This window comes from Labeo rohita, chromosome 2 (genome assembly GCF_022985175.1).
Source record: "Labeo rohita strain BAU-BD-2019 chromosome 2, IGBB_LRoh.1.0, whole genome shotgun sequence".
Classification (NCBI taxonomy): Eukaryota; Metazoa; Chordata; class Actinopteri; order Cypriniformes; family Cyprinidae; genus Labeo; species Labeo rohita.
In genome coordinates, this window is record NC_066870.1 from 15379078 (window position 1) to 15399559 (window position 20482).

The window sequence follows — 20482 nt, forward strand, 5'->3', positions numbered from 1 at the left end:
CAATGTGTTTTTTGAGCAACAATGCATTAAATTGATCAAAAGTGAGAAGAAAGACTTTTAAATGGTCACAAAAATATATATCTCCAATACATGCTGTAATTTTGAACTGTTTTCTCATCAAAAAGTCTTTAAAAATGCATTGCTGATTGCTAAAATATTATGCAGCACAACATTTTCAACATTAATAATAAGAAATGTTTCGTCAGCAACAAAGCAGCATATTAGAATTATTTCTAATAGATCATGTGAAACGGAAGACTGGAACTATAATACATTTTAGTACAAAATGGTTATTTTAATTCGTAATATTTTACAATGTTACAGTTTTTACTGTATTTTTGATCAAATAAATGCAGGTCTGGTAAGCAAGAAAGTGTGTGGTGTGTGTATATATATATACATATATATATATATATATATATATACAGTAGTCAACATTTGCAGTGGACAATAACTTTTCATCAAAGTTGTCCTAAAACCAAAACACTTGTTCTTGTCATATAGGACAACTAGGATGAACTTTCTTGATCCACTTCAAATGCTGACTACTACATATATATATATATATATATATATTCATTCCTGATATTTCCAGGTTTTCTATGAGCACTAGAACCCTCTCTTAAATGTTCAACTTCATCCACAGTTCACACATTAAAATCTTTATTTTCAGATGTTTACAGCTGGTGACAAGTGTTTCACACACCATACAAACTGTACAAATTGAAAGTGCAAAGTGACACTCCAAGCATCATCTTAAGCAATTTTGTAAAAATAAAAATCTGAAGATTGTCAAACATTAAAATGTTTTACTCATTGCCACAGACATTTGGTATAAAATTTCAGTGAACTGAATCCATGCAATGTGTCAGCACAAAAGGAGTTCCAATACCCGCATAGCATATTTCTGGGTCATTTTAAACTATGACAGATATTATGTAGCTCCAACAGTGAATATAGCACATATTCCCATCCCCTCCACACAATGTCAGGTCACAGTATTTGTTTCAGTCTATGCATAGTATATTTTAAAGAAATAATAAAAGGTAAAAGAAGATTAAGGTGCAGTTGAACCTTGGTGACGTGCTATGACCTTTGTGAGGGGCCGTTTGCTCCCCAGGGCTCCACAACCAGTACAATAGACCATTCAAACAGTTCTGGGAGATTCAGTTCTCATTCAAAAGGATGATTTCCTGCACAAGGCTACTTCGTCAGGTAGATGTACATCGTCTTTAAGAACTGCCTCCATGTGAACAGAGCTGTTGTTAACCAGTGGGCACGAGCTCTAGAGTCCATGTTCACCACACATTTTAAAATATCCCCCTGAAAAGACAGATAAAAAGAAATCATTTGATCAGAAAATACAGTGAAAATGATACAATTGTAAAATATATTTATAATAGCTATTTTTGTATTTTATTATATTTTGAACTGCAATTTATTTCTTTGATGGCAAAGCTGAATTTCAGCATCATTACTCCAGTCTTCAGTGTCACATGATCCTTCAGAAATCAGTCTGATATGCTGATTTGCTGCTCAGGAAACATACACTACCAGTCAAAATTTTTGATCATTAAGATTTTTAATGTTTTTTTTTTAAAGTCTCTTCTGCTCACCAAGCTGTTTTCTATTTGAATATATTTTAAAATGTAATTTATTCCTTTGATCAAATCTAAATTTTCAGCATCATTACTCCAGTCACATGATCCTTCAGAAATCATTCTAATATTTTGATTTGCTGTTCAAGAAACATTTTTTATTATTATTATCAATATTTAAAACAGTTGAGTACATTTTTTCAGGATTCTTTGATGAATAGAAAGATCCAAAGATCAGCATTTATCCAAAATAAAAGCTTTTGTAAAATTAAATTAATGAAACATGAAACCTGAAAAAAAAAAAAAAAAAAAAAAAAAATCTACTCCACTGTTTTTCAACATCATAACAATAATACGTTTTTTTTTTTTTAGAGCAGCAAATCAGAATATGAGAATGATTTCTAAAGGATCATGCAACTGGAGTAATGATGTTAAAATGCAGCTTTGAAATCACAGGAATAAATTAAATTTTTCAAAATTTTAGTGTTTTTGCTGTACTTTGGATCAAATAAATGCAGGCTTGGTGAGCAGAAGAGACTTCTTTAAAAAAATATATATATATATATATATATATATTACTGTTCAAAAACTTTTGACTGGTAGTGTATCTTAACATTATCATTGTTGAAAACAGTTGTGCTGTTTAAAATTTTTGTCTAAACATTGATACAAACTGAGAACAGCATTTATTTAAAACGGAAACACTGTACTGCCACTTTTGATCAATTTAATGAGTCCTAGCTGAATAAAAGTAATAGTTTCTTAAACAAATAAGTAAGTATAGTGTCAAATTACAGTATTTAAAGGGATAGTTGACAAATGGATTAGTGTATCATAAAACATTATCAGTTTGGAAGTTGAAAACAGTTATGCTGTAAAATGTATATTTTTCTTAAACATTGATACAAACTTTTATAGAACTCTGATTGTATTCGAAAGACATATACACCTAGTATGTCTTAAGGGTGAGTAAATCATATGTTAAATTTAATTTTTGCTTGCGCTATCCCTTTAAATGCACTGACACAGCATTAAACAGGTGGGTAACAATACTTTTATTTCCTCATTTGGCCTCTAGAGGTCAGGACCACGCTTGGTTCATGAAGGCGGCAATACAAAGATTGAACACTTACCCATCCTCCTCTCTTTTTGAGCCATGGGACCAGGTTCCTACGCACAAACTCTCCCAGACTGTCCACTATGGCGTGCACCACGACTGGATGGCCCTGACGCACACAGTCCACCGCCAGCCCGGCTGCTACAGCGTAAATGGCCACCACTTTGCCCCATGTGATCCCTTGAAAGTAAAAGCAATTCTGTTTCAGAACTAAGCTACTGAGCCATCCATTCACAGATTATACTAAAAACAGGTTATAATCAGAATTCTGTAAGGTTGCACGTCCTAGATTTACCCGCAAACCAAATGCATCTGAAACGATTCAAACCTTTTCCCCACAAAACATTCATATTTATCTGCTTATTCAATCAATAGTGTCTTCAAAGGTCATTTAAATTTTTGTTTCAACATATCATAGTTATTTTAAATAACGTCAACCTCCAATTACTGCATACAACTTACAAACACATTCCAAGTTCTAGAAACAGATCTAAGACAGTTGGACTGCATCTAACAGCTTAAAGTAGTTACCCTGAAAGCCTATTCAGCTGCATCGCAGTTGCAGCTCTACTGTGCTGATGATGTAATTGGAAGTCTAACACCATTAAATCTGCCATAAAACACTGTCATGCTTCAAGAGTCAAGGACTATGCCAATTGTTTACGTTCCGTCATCTTCAGCATTCATTTCATTCATTCGTCTTACTTCAGATGATAGATTGTGTGAGAAGACCATCAGGCGGAGTGGAACAATGTTGCCATGGTTTAAGACTCCAATACAGCCACCATGTACATCAATAGAAGCAGAACCCAGATAAAATATGTGACCAAATATGTACAAAGGAAAGAATGTGGGTATGTCCTTTTTAGGGTTTTTTCCACGTTCCGAAAAAAGACCACTGAAGAACTTCTCATTAAACTGACGATCAAAGTGCCCCTCTCAAACACACCACTGAAATCCAATAATAGGTTAAAGACAATAGCTCTTTCAGTAAAGACAATTTTACTGTAATTTAATAAAAACATAATAAAATTAATGTCTTGAAATGTTATTTTTTAAAACCTCAACCCCTGCTCAGGCTAGCATCGCTTCATTTACATTTGGAACAAATCCCACATCTCCAAATTCACTCCATTTATAGTAGTGATGTCCTGATGTGCAGTGATGCAGGGGTTTTCCCCCCTCAAAATAGCCAATTAGCTACAGAATTAGCAACAACAACAATACTTAAAGAAACTGAAAATAATAACATACTTAATTTTCCTTTATTTTTCCATAAAAATACTTCAGGCATGCAGGGGCAGTGAGGTCATGCCTACTAACACTGCCTATGAAACACCTGTAATATTGTCTTCCAGCTCACTTACCCATGACTATGATCTCTGTTGCTACAGAGAGAAACGCATCTGACACCACAGCCTCCACTGCTACACTGATGTTCAGCTGCTTTGCGATATTACGATACACATACGGGCGCATACTCTCCAGTTCATCACCTGCAAAACAAAGATACACCTGTAAAACAGTTTAAATGTACACTTAAAAGACAGTGAGAGGAATATATTCCTCCAAAATTCAAATATTCAGAATAGTGTACAAACAAAACGGGTTTTCAGTGGTTGAATCAATATGTGACTCTGGACCACAAAACCAGTCATAAGTGTAAATTTCTCAAAACTGAGATTTATACATCATAGAACAATGATGTCGAGATACAACTATTGTAAAATCTGGAATCTGAGGGTGCAAAAAAATTAAATATTGAGAAAATCGCTTTTAAGGTTGTCCAAATAAAGTTTTTAACATTGCATATTTCTAATCAAAAATTAAGTTTTGATATATTTGCAGTAGGAATTTCACAAAATATCTTCATGGAACATAATTTTTACTTAATAGCCTAATGATTTTTGGCATAAAACAAAAATCGATAATTTTGACCCACACAATGTATTTTTGGCTATTGCAACGAATATATACCCCAGCGACTTAAGACTGGTTTTGTGGTCCAGGGTCACATATTAGGTCCCCTCAAACACATCATATGTGACCCTGGACCACAAAACCAGTCATAAGAAGCATTAGCCAAAAATACATTATATGGGTCGAAAATTATCGATTTTTTTTTTTTTTATGCCAACAATCATTAGGATATTAAATGAAGATCATGTTCCATTAAGATATTTTGTAAATTTCCTACCATAAATATATCAAAACTTATTTTTTTATTAGTAATATGCATGGCTAAGATCGATCATTTGGACAACTTTAAAGGCGATCTTCTCAATATTTGTTTTGTTGCTGTTGTTTTTTGCACCCTCAGATTCCAGATTTTCAAACAGTTGTATCTCAGCCAAATATCCTATCCTAACAAACCATACATCAATGGAAAGCTTATTTATTTAGCTTTTTTCACCAGAAAATTTTACCCTTATGACTGGTTTTGTGGTCCATGGTCACATTTGTGGTTACAGCATTGATGCACACTTGCTATAAATCACACTGTAACATTATGAAAGAATTCAAAAGAAAGAAACCTAGTTACATGATAAAAAAGAGACAAATCTGAATGCTACCTTTTGATTTTGAGTTGTAATGTTGTGAAATAGTCTTGCTTTATCTGGGTGATAAATACTGAAATTGCATCACACCTGTTTAGAGCATCATTTCACACTCACTCCTGGTTTTCTTACCCAGTTTTAGCAGCACCATCGATACATCCACAAGAGCTCCGTGTGGCTCGGGCAGATCACACTCGACTTTTGACCAACCCAGTCCTTCCCTTATGAGTCTGGAGTGAATGAAGTCTCTACAAAGATCCTTGGACTGAGAGACGAGCTCTTTTTCCGTGGGAGTCCGATCAAACACCTCCATCATCTCCGCGGCGAACACGGAGGAGCGCTCAAACACGTTCATGTGCCGCATGTTTGTTTGACACGAGCAAAACATACTGCAACTTGACTGCTTGAAGTAGCCTACATAAACACCCCACAAACTCCACTAATATTATGAAACGCATTTCTACGACGAAAGTCCAGATAAATGCGAAACAGGTTCGCAGAAACGTAAATACCCAATCAGGGAATTGAACAGCCCACAATAAATTCGGAGCAAATTGATTTACGCTGATCGATCGACCAACTTCCGCTGTCCGATTTTGTGATTTGTCATCTTCGATGTCTTTTCCATCAGTCTTTTGTTTTGCATGAGAACGCACAATGCTGAAATGGACTTTCTGTCATGTTTCCATCGTGTTGTCTGAGGTCGCTGTTCGCCGGTGTCCTGAATCAGACACTTGGAAGCGATTTTTCTAGTTACCTGGAACTCTTAGGTAACCACTAATCAACCAAGTGGCTTGGCTTAGTCCAAATATAAACAGTAGCCTATATGCAATCCTGGCAAAACTTACTATGCTTTTTAGTCTAGTCATATCAAATTAAACTCTAATTCTGACTCTTTCTGATTATAGGTTATTTATCAAATGTATGCATTGGTTATATAGCCTGTAACATTAACATTACTGTTTTTTAATCACACTTAAAAGATAAAGCTTTGTCTAACAGACCTACTGTAGGTGTGAAGGCACCACCAAAATGTTTATTTCATATAATAATTCTTCCATTAGGATCAGTGGAAGTTCATTCATGCTTTGCTCTAGTGGTTGACCGGGTAAATTATAATCTGTCTAAGTTTAGCGAGTTAATCCTCTCACTACAAACCAACACAACCGTTTAAGGTCCTGTGTTTGACTCATGAATAGACCTCAGAGTGAGTATGTACATTAGCCTTTTTCATATGGTGGTCTCACTTAATCACACTTAAACACTGTGATTCCTACAGGGATGCCAGTTTCATTTCAGTGCATCCATCAAAGAGGAATGTTAATTCATAAGCCTGTTCATTGCATTAAAATAACTAAAAGAATGTGTTCTGACAGTACTTGTGTGGATCCAATAGGTAGCAAAAACGTATGTTCTGTATCACATATGATATGAAATTATTGCAAATAGCAGTTTATAGACTTTTTTTGGTGTATTATCGTGCTTGTGCAGCAAGTACTGTATGCAATTTATTTTATTTATTACAAGTACTTTATGCAATCGCATTATGCTGTTAAGCCTAATGAATCTATTTAGTGTAGATTTAAGTGGACAGATGATAAAGGTAATAGGTCTTTATATAGCTACAAATAAAGTCACCATGAAAACAGACCATTCTTATATTTTGGATATTGCAGTGTTATAAATATTTTATCTGAGAGTATATAATTTGTTTTTTTAATTCATGTGCCCTCACTGGGTGCTTCTCAAACAAAAAGCTGCATATCCTGTATGTAAGGCTGGATATAGTTAGGATGCATCCTTCCTAGTCCAGTCCTTCTGAAGCTTCAAGGCTAGAGTCCTGCTCACCAGTAATTGCTTGAATAAGACGGTCTGATATGTGTGCATGCATGACTATGTTACGTTCCCGCCCCTGACGTCAAAGCATGAAAATACGAGTAAAAATATGATATGAGGAACTCTCCTGATGGCATCTCTTTTCTGATGATGTGTGCGGGACAGTAATCCTCCAGTAATCTGTCATTCACACGAAATCACAGCAATTAGTAAATGACAATGATCCTATCCATTCCAGATGGACAAAATCTAGCCCTGCACTATACTGTTTCACCGTTTCACTCAGATATTTGTCACAGTAGAGAAAAAAATACTTACATTTAATGTTGACTTCATGCTGACCCCCCACATCACCATCGAAAAAACTACTTCTTTAGGCCAACTGATAATTGTTTCACATAAACGCTGTACTATAGATGATATTTTACTGTGTATTTGAAGATAAAGTCAATTTTTCCCTCATTTGCCATATTAAAAATCTATTGCAATTGGGTCAAGCATCTTAAATGGCATACTTGTTGGTACTACACTTGTTTTAAAACTTACTTCACAACTGTTATCATGTTCATTACGGTAGTTGTCACAGTCACATGACCTACCAGCATCAGTTGTGTTGCTTCACTGCCATTTACAACTCCTCTCTCATGGCCTCATGGGATAGTGAAATGTTGCACATATTTTATGAGGTGGCTAATTTGTACGAATTCATAATACCTCACTTGTATGATTTTGTACGATTTCTGTGACAGATAAGTTTAGGGGCGGAGTTAGGTGCGGTCCTTCTTACAAATTCCTATGAATTTGCCACCTTAAAATGTGAAAGATTTTTTTACAAATGGTATGCATCCATACAAGTGAGGTCATATGAATTTGTACAAATTAGCCACCTTGGCAAAAATACACGAATTGCAGTGAGATTGGGTTGCAGATCATCTGGGTGCAGTGGCATTATCCACCTTATTTTTTAATGTGGAAGCAAGCTGTTTTCTGGTAACGTGTTATTAGACTTCCGGTTCATAAGCCGATGTAGGGAAATAACGAGAAGAATATCACAGTGCAGTAAATGGTAGAACTGTTTGTACTACAAGCCATTGTGTTCATAATTAAGATAATGCATTAAAATAATACAGTAAGACGCACCAGTTCGCAATATCAAGCAGCAAAACGAGGATAACAACCCAACCCCCAATGTTATATACCTTTTAAAACTTCAAATAGCTGTAGAGCATGCAGTGCATTTTCGAAAAATTCATATTACTCATATTCAAATAGTAAATACAAAAACTGTTTATTTGTATTTAGTAAAAAAAATACTACAGTATGCATAAATGGCATTCGAAAAGTAACGAACGTGGTAAAATATGTGGTAAACAAATGTTTATCGTAAAAAAAAACATTTTTATGATATATATGATTTATTATTATATGATTGAGAACTATTCCTTTTTGTAATAATAATAATTTTTATGATATATTATATATGTATATATATATATATAATTATTATTATTATTATTATTATTACAAATAGGAATAGTTCTCATTACGAATTTATTTTTAAAAAACGGCCTTCCGAGACGACTTAATATGATGTCATAAAGCAACCTGGAAAGAAGCGTTCTAAAAGAATCTTGGTAAGTTCAGAGTTTAAGTTAAGAGGTTGATGTACCTGTTGTCCTCTCAGAACTACTGATACGTTTCTCTGTAGTAACTCCGTGGTACTTCACCTGCTGACCGGAACGAGTTTGCACCCAGCTTCACGTGCAGCCCCTCTGTGATGTGTAAACGCACGTGAAGTCGGCATAGTTAGTTGCCCCCCCTGCCGGGCTGTGGTGGTATGTAGGTGTGCAGGGGGGGCCGGGTAGAGTTGTAAATGACCGGTGTGGTGTAGTGTGTTGTGTGTAGTGGTGGGGGGTGTGACACGGTGATTGACAACTGGAGGTCGGTGTTGTTATTCTCTCTAACCAAATGAGTTTTAATGGTTTATAGCAACCCCACCCGACCCCGCCCTTCATTAGTAATAGTTGTTAATCACTGTTAACACCTGCTATAAACCATATTTACGAGTAGATAGCAATCAAATAGATATTCAAAGTAATGAGGCAAATACAATTCAAAATACACTAAATGATATTTAATGAAATGCAATAAACTCAGACGTGAAACTGAATGATTCTTGTGTTGTTGTCTTGACTAAAACACTTCAAACTCCTGATTCAAATCCAGCAGGATGCGATGCAGCATCCAAAGATTTCAGTGCATGTTTACATGAACTTGAAAACACAGTAGACAGAATACAAAAACAAATAAATCTTCCAAGGACTAAGGTCAGTGATAGGCCTCTATGTTCAGTGATAAGGAAATCAGTGGCACAACAAGCCAGCCCCAGGACTGTATATGCAAAAACATTTGTTGAGAAAACAGCTTGTAAAAAGTCATAACAGTCATAACATAGGCCTAACATTTACCTTAGAAACACCAACAATATAACTTTGCCATCGTTGTTTTATTACACTATTGACACTAAAACGTTGCCATATTATTCCATTAAAAATTCCAGTTAGAAAAAGTGCACTTTAAATTGCCTGAAGTACTTATAAAATGGAAATATTATGTGTGAAATGGTGTTTTTTGCCTACTGTATTGTCAGGAAGGACGCATTTAGTGGCAGGGTTTTTTAAATTTGCAATGTAATAACAGTTGTGACTGATCTTTTCTTCCATGACATACATCCAAGTTTTTAACAAATTATCTAAATTTATCTTCCCGTAAGAGCGGGGGTGGCCATTTGTAAATTTTTTGGGTCTGGTTTCCGGTCTCATCCAGGTCCAGGTATTTTTACCTGTACAACATTTATCCTTGTAATAATTTTTTGCATGAAAGATTTAATTGGGAGAACAATTCATGTGGGTTTTGTGAGAAAGACATTGAAACAGTAGAACATTTGTTTTTCCATTGTGAACTTGTGCATCATTTCCAGCTTGAATTTCAAAACTGGCTTCATTCCAAACATATACCAATATACCATTGGACGGTGGTCTCAATTAAAGTTGTAGTATTGGTGAAAGATAAGAACGTAGACTTTCTGATAAATAACCGAATTATTTTGTGCAAACACTTTATTCATCGATGTAAGTATTTAAAGGTTAAACCCCACTTCAGCGGATGGAAGAATGACCTGAAGATTGCGAAAATTGCGAAGTCTCTTGATTACATGATGGACAAAAACGCCCAGAAACTCTTAGAAAATTTGAACTCGTTTTTGTTGTTAGAATAAGACCCTACCCTTCTTCTTTTTTGTTTTGTTTTGTTCTCCTGCTTTATTGTATTTTTTCTGTTCTTTTTGTATGTTTTCAATTTGCTGTATCAACACTAACAATATGTGTTCAGTTATTGAAATGTGCCGCTAAAGTTTGTATTTGAATTGTAAATTGTACCCATTAATAAATTAAAAAAAAAAAAAAAATAAAACATTTTTAGCTGTACAAAACAGCTCGTTTTGCTGTTTGGTATTGCAAATTGGTGTGTTTTAACACTTTACTTTAATGTGTTATCGTAATTACACACTGGATTATAGCGCAAAGAATTTTACCTTACTGTTTTTCTTCACGTTATTCCTTAGTAGATAATGAACCGGAAGTTTCGCCCATAGGCTTACTTACATTTGAAGTAAAAGTTGGATAGAAAAACATTATAAATTTAGGGCAGGACTTGATTGTGGTTTTGGTTGTTGATCGGATTTTGAGATGTAGGTGTCGAAATGGAGCAAAGGAGTTTGCAAGAGCGGGGTTTAAATAAACTTGATTGAAGAAGTCCTGAATGTCACCAGAGAGAAGTCGTTCCAGTTATGTAATGTTGATTAAACATTACGATAATTGTTACCAATAATGCATTAGAAAACAGACAGGGTGAACTTCCTTTTCATGTCGATTTTAATCTCTGCCCCTGCTGCTATTGTAACTACAACTCCCACAATCCCCCGTTCCGTGAATCAGAAGCTGCGCATGCGCAGTTGCTCCTATTATTTTGTTCTCCCGCAAGCAATAAATGAACAGCCGCCCGAACGTGAGCTGATCAATATAAAACAATTAGACGCGGAAAGCGATTAGCTCGTACGCGGATGCTTTCATACATGGAGTCACACGACACCTAACTGTCATTCTCGCCAGGCTGCGGGGTCCGCCATCAGGGGATTTGAGGCCGAAAACACGGCAGACGAACAGGACATGCAGAGGTGTTTTTGTATGTAAAAGCTAGCTAGCTAAGCAGGGGATCGGAGGAGGAAGAACAAACCGTTCAAGAGTTTTCCAGCACCCCTCCTTTGGCAGAAAGGGCTACATCTGCTCTCATCCACACCGACCTGCCGTCAGGATGGCGCACCTCCGCGACATGCAGAACCAGGTAAATCCGCAGCCCAGCCGAGGCTATTCATTCTGCATCCAGGGGTGTTAATCAGACAAATCACAATAATGTGTATTAAGCCTGGCAGGTCATGGCATTTCTCTGTTTAGAGTAATTGAATGCTGTCCTAACGTTATATTGTGTCTGAGTAATCTGTTTTATTGCAGATCATCGTAAAGCAACGTCTGGATTTTGTTACATTTCATGTCATGTCCGTTTTATTTAATTTAAATTGTCCATATCATTATATATATATTACATAAGTAGTTCATATGCTGCTCAAACATATATAGCTGAGCATCCCAATGGATGTGATGTAATCTCTAAGAGTCCATTGTAAATGATTATTGATTTTCATCTACATTGTATCTCACATCATATCAATACTGTATCTCTCACACAGAATTCCCGGCTTGACCCGGAGGAGTATTTTACGAAACAGGAGCGCATTGGGAAGGGGTCTTTCGGTGAGGTCTACAAGGGCATCAACAATCGCACTAAAGAAGTGGTGGCCATCAAGATCATCGACTTGGAGGAGGCGGAAGATGAGATCGAGGACATTCAGCAGGAGATCACGGTGCTCAGCCAGTGTGACAGCCCCTATGTCACCAAATACTATGGCTCATATCTGAAGGTACATTCTCCTGTTGTTTGGGCTCTCAGGTGTGACAAACAAACAGTAAAAACAGTTTTGAACGTCAGTACAGCATTGTTTGAAGTCAACATGAAGTTGCTTTCTTAATGCATGATGAAGTGATTTATCAGTAAGTTATTTCAAAGAAAAAACATTTATTTTTAATCAAAATGTGATATCTTTTTGTACGTCTGAAGCAACTTCTTCCATTGTCATCTCCTAAGCCATGCAAGATATTAGATAGTGTCGTCAAAGATGTTCATGTTTTTCTTTCTTCAGTCGAAAAAAATTACGTATTTTGAGGAAAACATTCCAGGATTTTTCTCCGTATAGTGGACTTCAATAATGGCCAGTGGGTTGAAGGTTCAAATTGCAGTTTCAATGAAGATTCAAAGGGCTCTAAACAATCCCAGCAGAGGAATAAATGTCTTATCTAGTGAAACGATCCACAAATTCTAAAATAAATAAATAAATAAATAAAAACACAAATCTATATACTTTTTAACCACAAATGCTAGTTCTGCAATGCACATGCACAAGGGGGGGTCGGTAAAGGTCTGTGAGCCGGGACTTGAAAAAGGGATGCCCCAACCCAAAGCCCAACGACGCTACATGTCAACGCGCTGACCACTAGTCTATGGGCGCCGTGTGTCGGTATTTGAAGTTAACGGAAAGGTCAATTCCGGTTCACAACAATAAAATAAAAATCTATCTACCAGCACCTTCTCCATTTTATTCTTGTTGTTCTTGTTGTTATGGAAACGACAGGTCTCGCTACTGGCTTGTCATTGGTCAGCTGTCAAAAAGGCGCTTGAGGTAGGGCGTTCTTTTTTTTTTTTTTTTCAGAAAAGTTAAACTTTTTTAAAACTTGAATGATGCTCTGAGCTGCAGAAAAAGACGCTGGCGGTGGCGTTTAAAAAAACGCTCAGGACTTTTTTGAAAACGTGGTTTACTCCATAGGGTTGTAACGTAAAACAGACGCTGGCAGTTTCAAAAAAGATGCCAAGTATGAACATAGCCTAAGACCCTTATTCCTCTGACCTTTGAAGCTACAATTAGCACCTTTAACTCATTGGCCACCATTGAAGTCCACTATATGGAGAAAAAATCCTGGAATGTTTTCCTCAGAAAACTTAATTTATTTGCGACTGAAGAAAGAAAGACATGAACATCTTGGATGACATAGGAGTGAGTAAATTATAAGGACATTTTTATTCTGGAAGTGAACTAATCCTGTAACAAATGGCCAAATCACTTTTTAGGTTTCTACAAACTGCAGGGAGTTCTAGTTCTCTGGTAGCATTCCCATTCACCTCAGCAGCCTCAGTAACCTTTTTTTAACTAATGCTGGTCCTCCCGTAAATACATGATTTGAAATCTGCCATATTTACTCATGGATACTGAGTTTTGCTGCCAGATTATTTTAGCCAGTCATCTTAACCAAAATCTCCTGTGTCTAATGAAATCATGACAATGCTGGCTTGCTGTTGGCGTCACAAAAACAAACATCTACTATAACATAATGAAAAATTTTGGATTCAGTTTTGCTTGCAAAAATTGTCAGTATGCAACTAATTTGAATGGCTGTAAAATGGAAAAGATGCTTTTTGCAGCTGAATGGCGTAGTTCATCCACCTCCAGTCAATTTCTTATGGATAAAATCATATTTGCTCTTATTAAATATTCTGTTTTAGTCATTTCTTTTAAAGCTACTTTGTTTACATACATGCAAAACACCAGATCTGTTATGATTTCCTCCAGAAACGAAAGTACCACACATTCACATTCATTTATTTATAAAATAAATATTGCAAAAGGGAGTTTTTGGGGTACCATTTTGGGTTCCCCAAATAATCTTTCACTCAACTGTTCTTAAAGGCATAGTTCACCCAAAAATTAAAATTCTGTCTTGAATTATTCACCCTCATGTCGTTACAAACCCATAAGTCTTTCGTTCATCTTTGGAACACAAATGAAGATATTTTTGATGAAATCTGAGAGATTTCTGATCCTGCATAGACAGCAATGCAACTGACATGTTCAAGGCCCAGAAAGGAAGTCAGGATATTGATAAAATAGTCCATTTGACTCAGTGGTTCAACTGTAATTTTAAGAAGCTACGAGAATACTCTTTTGTGCGCAAAGAAAACAGAATGACAGAATTGTCATTTTTGGGTGAACTATCCCTTTAAAACTGTTCTTTTTCATAATCTGAAGAACATTTTAATAACCTAAGGAAACTTTGTTTCTACTATAGAGAACTTTTTGCATTTGAAAGGTTGCATGGATGATAAAGATTCCTCATAGAATCATAGATGCCAATAAAGAACGTTTATTTTAAGCCACGTGATAAAATATGTACTGGAGTCATATTGAAACATGAATGCTAAATGCATCAAATGTCAAGTGCCATTTAAAGAAATGTTATTTTTGCCATCGTCTATAGGGAACTAAGCTGTGGATCATCATGGAGTATTTAGGAGGCGGCTCTGCTTTAGATCTTGTAAGTAGAACAACAGTGGCTCTTCAGTTATGGGAATATTTTTATGTGTGTGTGTATTCATGAATTCTTAAAAAGCTTTCAGCTTTAGAAATTAAATTCATCTTCTACTGTCCTCCACACATCTCAGTTGAAACCAGGACCGCTAGAGGAAACGTACATTGCCACTATACTGAGGGAGATTCTGAAAGGACTGGAATACTTGCATTCGGAGAGGAAGATTCACCGTGATATCAAAGGTGTGATAACCTACATGTCTGCCTACTCAATTAGGCCGACTAGGAAGTGCTTCATATTTGATCATCTGCTTTCTGTGAAATCCGTGCTAATGATTCATGTTTGTATCTCGTGGCAGCTGCCAACGTGCTGCTGTCTGAGCAGGGAGATGTGAAGCTGGCAGACTTCGGGGTTGCGGGACAGCTCACAGACACCCAGATCAAGAGAAACACTTTTGTGGGAACTCCTTTCTGGATGGCTCCGGAGGTCATCAAACAGTCCGCGTATGATTTTAAGGTGCGGAGATCCAGAATGGACTTTTCTCAGTAAGCAAAAGAACAATCTAAATGTTAATGTGGCTGCAGAGCTGTGAAAACACGTTCAGCACATTCAGTCTGGGGTGGTAAAGCTGTTCCCAAGCACTCAGCCTTCTTTTTTTGGCATGGAAATTAGTCACTAGCGCAGTCTACATTTTAGCATAGTAGCAGCTAATCATATTTTATCATAAATAATTGTATAATATCTAGTTGAAATATGAAATGAGACTTTTAGGTTTGCTTTTTTTGGCTGCAGGCAGACATTTGGTCCTTGGGAATTACAGCTATTGAACTGGCGAAAGGGGAACCCCCGAACTCCGACCTGCATCCGATGAGAGTGCTGTTTCTCATTCCCAAGAACACTCCCCCGACGCTGGAGGGCTCCTACAGCAAACCCTTCAAAGAGTTTGTGGAGGCATGCCTCAATAAAGACCCTCGCTTTGTGAGTATTCGGCTCTGCAACTGGTTATATGACAATGTTTCAGGATATCCCCAATATGCACAGCAGTCTAAGGTTTGGAATAATTAAGATTTTTGTTTTTCTCATATGCTCTCCAATAGTGTGTGCACACCAAAAGTGAATTTAATTATTTGCTCAAATAGATTACGTACAAAGTCAATGCAAATTCATGCCAGGTAATGCAAATGACACAAACATGCGATATTAGCCCCAAACGCATCTTCTTCATAAGAAATTATGTTTTTTGAGGAATTCTTCAGGATTTTTCACCATATAGTGGACTTCTATGGTGTCTGCGAGTTTGATTGTTCAAAATGCAGTTTAAATGCAGCTTCAGTGGGCTCTGAATGAACCCAACCGAGGAAGAAGAGTCTTTGAAGCTGCATTTAAACTGCATTTTGGAAGTTCAAACTCAGGGGCACCATTGAAGTCCACTATATGAAGATAATTCCTGAAATGTTTTCCTCAAAAAATATAATTTCTTTACGACTGAATAAAGAAAGACATGAACATCTTTATGACAAGGGGGTGAGTAAATGATCTGAAAATTATTGTTCTGGAAGTGAACTAATCCTTTAATGTCAATATTGAAAACCATTTTTGTGAGGTAATATATATGTTTTTAGACTCTGTTTTATTGGTTATATTAAAAAATATTAATACAAAAAGTCTAATTAATGAAATCATGAAACATACACCATTTAACAGCAAATTATTAAAAATGTAACAAATTTTAAAAGGCACTATGAAATAAGTTTTATTTTTTTCCTCAAAATGTATTTTGTTTAATGTTTTCCATTAATTTTCTGAAATCCATTTTAATGGTTTCATTCAATTTTCAATAATAATCAAAAACATCTCTAATGAATTAATGGAGAAGTCCACTTCCAGAACAAAAATTTACAGATAATGTACTCACCCCCTTGTCATCCAAGATGTTCATGTCTTTCTTTCTTCAGTCGTAAAGAAATTATTTTTTTTTTATTAAAACCTTTCAGGATTTTTCTTCATATAATGGACTGATATGGTGCCACGAGTTTGAACTTCCAAAATGCAGTTTAAATGCGGCTTCAAATGATCCCACCCGAGGAAGCAGGGTCTTGCCTAGCGAAGCGATCAGTTATTTTCATTAAAAAAATACAATTTAAACATGTTTTAATCTTAAACGCTCATCTTGTCTTGCTCTCCCTGAACTGTATTCTGGTTCAGGACAGTTAGGGTATGTCAGAACTCTCAACTTCAAAAATTATTTCAAAATCATTCTACATTGCTGCAGAAGTTCCGACCCAGTCTTTGCAAAGTGAACATGCAAAGAAGATCAAACACCCTTAACAAAAAAGGTAAAACAGCGATATAGAACGATTTTGAAGTTGAGGGAGAACATGAGATGGGAGTTTTTCGACATACCCTAACTGTCATGAACCGGGAAATATATAAATTGTATTATTTTTATGAAAATAACCGATCGTTTCGCTAGATAAGACCCTTCTTCCTTGGATGGCATCGTTTACAAACCACATGTGGGATCGTCTGCATTTTGGAAATTCAAACTCGGAGCACCAAAGAAGTCCACTTTATGGAGAAAACTGCTGAAATGTTTTCCTCACAAAACATAATTTTTTTTACGACTGAAGAAAGAAAGACATGAATATCTTGGATGACAAGGGGGTGAGTACATTATCTGTAAATTGTTGTTCTGGAAGTGGACTTCTCCTTTAACTTGATTAAATTATAATTATTAATTATTATTATTATTATTATTATTATTATTATTATTATTATTTTATTTATTTATTTCCCTAATAGAAATACTGTGTTGTGTATTTACATTTTCCTGGTAAATAAATTCCAGTAAACAATTTAAATATTGCATTCGAAGAGGAAAATATCCAGAAAACTTTTATTTTGACAGATTACTGTGAAGACCTTTAAGTTTCTGTTTGTATATGATATGACGATAGAGAAAGAAATGGTAAAATGCTTATGAAGTGACTCTCAGAGCATTAGAGATTATTACTAAAGATTATGTTTTGTGTTCATGCACTCATATATTTCGAGGCAGCAGAGGCCGAAAACATTGCTAGCGTCACACACTCTTCAGTAGATGTGAAGTTAACGAAACTGCGTGTCTGTGCCATTCATTCATACAAAGACACACAGAACATGCAGAATTCTTATTTAAATCATATTTTTGTGGCTTAAGATTTACACACAATAGCAGCAAATCAGCATATTACAATGATTTCTGAAGTATCATGTCACACTGAAGGAAAAAATTGAGCTTTGCATTACAAAAAATAAACTACATTTTAAAATATATTCAATTAGGCAACCATTCATTTAAATTGTAGCAATATTTCACAATAGTACAGTTTGTACTGTATCAAATATATGCAACATTAAAAAATGGTAATCATTCCAAACTTTTGACTGGTAGTGTAGCTGTAATAATGGCATAAGGAAGGTTAAATGACATGATTTTGTATCCCATCAAGCACCAATTGTAATCAGACATCTCAGCTTTTTGAAACAAGGCAGTAAAAAAATCGACCATGGCATCGCTATTCTGGTTTTGTACAGCGGCCCACCGCCAAGGAGTTACTGAAGCACAAATTCATCACGCGTTACACCAAGAAAACGTCCTATCTGACAGAGCTGATTGACCGATACCGCCGCTGGAAGTCTGAAGGCCACGGAGACGAGTCGAGCTCTGATGATTCTGATATGTATGTCATCCATCCACATACTGTACAATCAATAACCACCCCCTAATTCATCATGATATATTATTCATTCCTTATTACTTGAGTCCTGTCCTTTTAATTAGCCATCTGCCGAATTGATCCCAATGATTTATAGCCTTGAACGGAATAATGTTCTCCATTCCTTCTTGTACTCAATCAGGGATGGAGATAGTGATGACAGAGACCAGTGTCCCGTGTGGACGTTCCCCACAGTCCGGCCCAGCTCCATGAACAAGCTCCAGAAGGGCTACACAAACACAGACTCGGAGGTCAGTATTCAAAACTAAAGCTTAATGTACTGAAGTATCAGTGCTTGTGGCATCTCTAGATGAAAGGTTTGCTTTGAATTTGATTTATAGGCAGCTGAGACGGTAAAGAGGCAGCCCAAGTCACAATGTCTGTCAGCTCTGGTCTCTCCCATATTCAGAGAGGTAAAAACGCACAAAACTCTTATCTTAAACTCTCACCTCATATATGTAATCAGACACCCTGACTGGAGTTGTCAGGGCTAAATGCAGTTGCGCTCACTCTATCTCTAACACTATCAGTTTTTATCACGGTAGCAGCAGATAAGGCAGAAATAAAGTGTAATAAACTGTGATAAGCTCGACTGTAAAGTGTAAGTCTGTCTGCTCTGCAGCTGAAGGAGAAAAGGAGGGCTTGTGGAGGAGGAATGGGTGCCATAGAGGAGCTGGAGAATGCCTTCAACCTGGCAGAAGAGTCCTGCCCTGGCATCTCTGACCTCCTGGTCACACACATGATGGAGAGAGTGTGCAGGTGAGCAGATCTTATACCATAAAAAATACCACTATACAGGTAAAAATGGCATTTGAATGTAAAAAAAACAACTTTTGTAACAGGTTTGCTCTGAATGGCAACACCACGCCATCATCACGGTGAAGCCCCGCCTCTGCTGCTGCTGCTCCTCCCTCTTCCCGCCCCAAATCATCATCATCATCATCATCATCGCCCCGTCAGGACCACATTACGACTGCCCATCGTTCACCCTCTCTTACCCCCAGAGATCTTTTAATTAGTTATGATTAAATATTTTTACAGTTTTCTTTATAGAATGGAAAGTATTTAAGAGAAAAGCCATGTCATTGAGCGAACTGTGTTTACCTGTTAGATCAAAATCCTATTATAAAGTGTTTATGGAAACATGGTGTTTGTGTGGTTATTGGTGTAAACTGTGGTCTGTTTAATATTTGGTTGCACTTTATTTTAGTGTCCTTGTTACAGTGTAATAATACGTTGAAGTACTGAGCACAGCATTAACAACATGTACTTACTGAAGGGTTGGATATGGGTTTGGTTTAGGGTTGGCTGTATTTAATTATGCATAATTTACTGTTATTACTATAGTAAGTACATGCAATGTGTGAAAAGGAACTAAAATAAAGTGTTACTGAAATGTTCATAATGAAACATTTGTCCTCAGTTGACCAGGAACACAGACAGTTATTTATATATAAATAATGTACTACACCCTTATATTTAATTATAAACCGAGCCAATAATACAAAACTGTTCTGTTGTTTTATTATTGTGGTGTAATTAGTTACCCTTGTTAAAAAAAAAAAAAGAATAAACAGTATTATTATTGGTTCCTGTTATCAGACATTTAAACATAAATGCGCTCAAAGAGTTTTATAAAATAAACTTTATTTTAATTATGCTCATGTCCTTTTTTCAGCAATATACACAAATTATATTTCAGTTGTAGCATGTATCAAGAGCTCTTTCACTCATCTTCTTGATTATTTTACTATATTAAACTCTTACTGTTATTAAGCCAGTTCATGGGCCGTTGATTTTGCCTGGCAGGATATAACTTAGAAACTCACTTCAGTTTATAATGTTTTGTTTTTTTGTAGCAGGCTGTCTTAACCTAGCGTTGTCCAAGTTCTTTCTGCTAGATAATTATTTAAAGGGGTCATCGGATACAAAATTCACTTTTACATGTTGTTTGAACATAAATGTGTATTGGCAGTGTGTGTACACAACCACCCTATAATGATAAAATAGACCCAATAATAACTAGATGATCATGTTAGAAACATGCTAATTATGCTAGAAATATGTTAGCAACATGCTAGTA

General features: G+C 36.1%; 2 protein-coding genes across 2 annotated transcripts; one reads left to right on the forward strand and one right to left on the reverse strand.

Annotated features, from left to right (window-relative positions):
* Positions 1-583: 583 nt before the first annotated feature.
* bokb (BCL2 family apoptosis regulator BOK b) lies at positions 584-5999 on the reverse strand. The gene is made up of 4 exons (XM_051133016.1): positions 5406-5999; positions 4083-4211; positions 2732-2895; positions 584-1323 (listed from the first exon to the last, which is right to left on the reverse strand). Exons 1-4 carry the CDS (start codon positions 5659-5661, stop codon positions 1204-1206), a joined length of 669 nt encoding a protein of 222 aa, XP_050988973.1. The 5' UTR covers positions 5662-5999; the 3' UTR covers positions 584-1203.
* Positions 6000-11110: 5111 nt separating this feature from the next.
* stk25b (serine/threonine kinase 25b) lies at positions 11111-19547 on the forward strand. The gene is made up of 11 exons (XM_051132951.1): positions 11111-11510; positions 11914-12144; positions 14591-14647; positions 14775-14883; positions 15000-15157; positions 15434-15619; positions 18218-18363; positions 18542-18650; positions 18741-18812; positions 19022-19158; positions 19242-19547. The coding sequence occupies exons 1-11, from the start codon at positions 11481-11483 to the stop codon at positions 19279-19281; spliced, it is 1275 nt and encodes a 424-aa protein (XP_050988908.1). The 5' UTR covers positions 11111-11480; the 3' UTR covers positions 19282-19547.
* Positions 19548-20482: the final 935 nt, after the last annotated feature.